The sequence below is a fragment of the Cynoglossus semilaevis genome, chromosome 4 (genome assembly GCF_000523025.1).
Source record: "Cynoglossus semilaevis isolate Cse_v1.0 chromosome 4, Cse_v1.0, whole genome shotgun sequence".
Taxonomy (NCBI): domain Eukaryota; kingdom Metazoa; phylum Chordata; class Actinopteri; order Pleuronectiformes; family Cynoglossidae; genus Cynoglossus; species Cynoglossus semilaevis.
The window spans coordinates 13426634-13429827 of NC_024310.1; the positions used below are offsets into that span (position 1 = coordinate 13426634).

General features: G+C 41.3%; 1 protein-coding gene across 1 annotated transcript in view; it reads left to right on the forward strand.

The window, feature by feature from the left end:
- The window catches only part of LOC103378205 (extracellular calcium-sensing receptor-like), a 12255-nt gene extending 10600 nt beyond the window's left edge, over positions 1 to 1655 (forward strand). Inside the window, 1 exon segment of the mRNA XM_025055238.1 lies at positions 1 to 1655. This exon segment is cut by the window's left edge and continues 44 nt beyond it. Within this exon segment, the coding sequence (XP_024911006.1) occupies positions 1 to 684 (684 nt within the window). The 3' untranslated portion in view covers positions 685 to 1655.
- The last annotated feature ends 1539 nt before the right edge of the window (positions 1656 to 3194 follow it).

Below are 3194 nucleotides of genomic sequence, written 5' to 3' on the forward strand. Positions count from 1 at the left end.
AGTTACCTTCTGTTGATGTCTCTCAAATTGTGTTTCTTGTGTTCATTGCTCTTCATTGGACGACCCCAACCACTGACATGTCAACTAAGACATGCAGCATTTGGCATCAGCTTTGTGCTGTGTGTCTCATGTATTCTTGTGAAAACAATGGTCGTCCTTGCTGTCTTCAAGGCCTCCAAACCAGGAGCTGAGGCCAGTTTAAAGTGGTTTGGTGCCGTTCAGCAAAGAGGAACAGTTCTTGTTCTGACATGTTTTCAAGCTGTAATCTGCACTGTCTGGCTTGTCTTGGCTTCACCAGCACCACATAAAAACACAGAGTATTACAGTGACAAGATAGTGTATGAATGTGCCATTGGCTCCACTGTTGGTTTTGGAATCTTGCTTGGTTACATTAGTTTACTAGCAGTCCTCAGTTTTTTATTAGCTTTTTTGGCAAGAAATCTTCCAGACAGTTTTAATGAAGCTAAACTCATTACTTTCAGCATGCTAATTTTCTGTGCAGTGTGGGTGGCCTTTGTTCCTGCCTATATCAGCTCACCAGGCAAATATGCAGATGCAGTAGAGGTGTTTGCTATCTTGGCATCCAGTTTTGGCCTATTGGTGGCACTGTTTGGACCCAAATGTTATATTATCCTATTGAGGCCTGAGAGAAACACAAAGAAAGCCATAATGGGTCAAAGATGATAATCAGTTGTAACATACTGCACAATACTGAGATTATATTATTAGGAGTTCATAACAATTTGACTTTTGGTCAATGATTGTCATTCAATTTATGATGTCGCTGACCTATGGCGTTTGTGTTTATGTTACTGTCTCCCATACATTTATTTATAACATTTTTTCTGTCATTCCAGAATACATAATTAAAACTCACCAACTGTTTTGCATGGTAACTACTTGGTGAACAGAGTGGACGAATGGGTCGTCATGCGGCACATGCAGAAGACAGCTTTATTAACATTTGCCGTTTATAAGGCATAGATTAAATTGTGCTACTTTTACTTTCTTTTGTTTTTGTTGTTTTTTTGCCCTTTATTATAGCTCATAAGTAAAAGTCAGACTCTGTGTTAGCGAAGGTACTTATGTAGTTTGCTCTTGTATCAAATGCACATTATAAAATGGTAAAAAGGTAGATAGAAAAAAATAGAATACTTTTTTTTTAAATAAGCCTGACGCTGATCCTAGAGGGACACCTCTAAATACAATTCTAAATACTAATAATGTGGTGCTGTTCTAACCTTGAAATAAAACCTGTTTTATTTCATTGTTGTCTCAAAATAGATGTCACAGTTGCTAACGTATGATACTTGTTGGTACGGAATTTATCAAACTTTTCAACCCCATAGTAATGTGTCATCGGCAAATGAGCAAGCTCTTAAAACATATGCATTCAGTGTCTATCTTCATGTCCAAAAATGTATGTTAGCAGGTCTTTTCCAGAAGGAGCTATACTGAAAACAAATTGTTCATGCCTCACAGACAGCTTTCAATCCTGAGTTAAGAGGAAGAGCACGTCTAACTGCCCTAAAGTGCAAACGGTGTACACTTGGGTTGGGCTCTGGTTGTTAGGTAAAAGAAAAGAAGAAAAGGATCAGCACAAATCTAAATAGACCAGCTAATGGCGAATAACAAGATCTAAATAAGAGATCATAAAGATCAACAAATAATAAACTTAAACTAAACTTTTTTAAACTTATCTTTATTTGTCATTGTGACACAGCACAGCACAGCACACCATGCACAACGAAATTTAACCTCTGCATTTAACCCATCACCAAGTGAACAGTGGGCAGCCGTGGTCAGCGCCCGGGGAGCAGTGCTTGAGGACGATGCCATGCTCAGTGCATCTCAGTGGCAACCTGGCAGTTGGTGGATTCGAACCTGGGGCCTTCCGGACCGAAGTCCGCCTCCTTCACCACTGTAATAACAATACAAAATAATGAATTCAAAGTAATGGTCACACAAATAGGAACAAATAATAAAAAAAAATAAAGAAATCATTAAAATAATCACAAAATAACAGTCATAAGGAGTTAGAAAAATCCAGACAATAAAACTGAGTCTAAAGAAATGATTTAAAAGAACGTAGTGAGCTAGCCTGCCTAAGATCCCACAGCTGAGAAGCTCGGGCTGCGAAGGCTCGGTAACATTTAGTGACTGGGTGCGTCTTAGGTATCATTAGAAGGGCCTTGCTAGAAGATCTAAGGCTTCATCAGACTCAAAGGGTGAAAGCAAAATCATGGATTTGGCCTGATTATTAGTGCTTTAAACATGGGACGTGATGTAAACTGTCCATTGTGCCAACACAGTAGACTGGTTTTCCATGAGATTTATATTAAGAGTGACGTGGGAGTTATTTTTTTACAGTCATTGGAAGGCCATGAATTTTGGGACACATCAGTAGTGTACCTTTGAGTCACTGGGTGTTCTGGCCTTTCAACACAAGACACCCTCATTGAAGGCAGCCAGCTACAGGGCGATCTAGCCTGAGCTTGTGTCCTAAACCCAATTATGTCTGTTGCTTGGTGTTTAAAGTTGACAGCTCATGTGATTATGCAAAACAGGGGCTTCCTTTCCCCTGAATGACACCTAATCCGGCCGCATAACCCATTTATTTACCTGTGGTCTCAAATGGGAGGTGGAGTGGGTGCGGATATGTGACTGGGTCATGGTGTTTTCTGGGCCTAGTAGGGATCCTTCCGCTTGATCCATCCACTGGCTGCTTCTTTCAGCTGCTTCGGAGATTAATTTAATTGACTGTCCCAGAGCCTGTCAATGAGTACCCAGGTCTTTTAGGAGCCTGATGGTGGAAGAAGTCACAAAACATCTGCATCCCATGTCGACTGGATAAACTTTCGTCTTCTGTCCTCACTGTTGTGCATCTGCTGCCAGTTCTGTGTAGCGCAGTTTCTTGTGCTTCTAGGCCTCTTCGGCTGCATTCTCACACAGGACTGTGAGCTCTGTAATGTTGACTGACTTTATTGAGGAGGACTAGAGTACTAAGTCTGGTCTAAGGGTGATGGGCTGCAATCTCCGGTGGGAAGCTATATCAACTAGCATCTTCCAATCCCGCGCCATGGCTAGGTGGCCAGCAGCATCTGGTATGTTATTGGGATACTTGGGCTTTTTCTGTCCTTCTCGGATGAATGCTGGTGCGTTAAAGGTTGGTTGCTCTCAGGGGCAAGGGATTT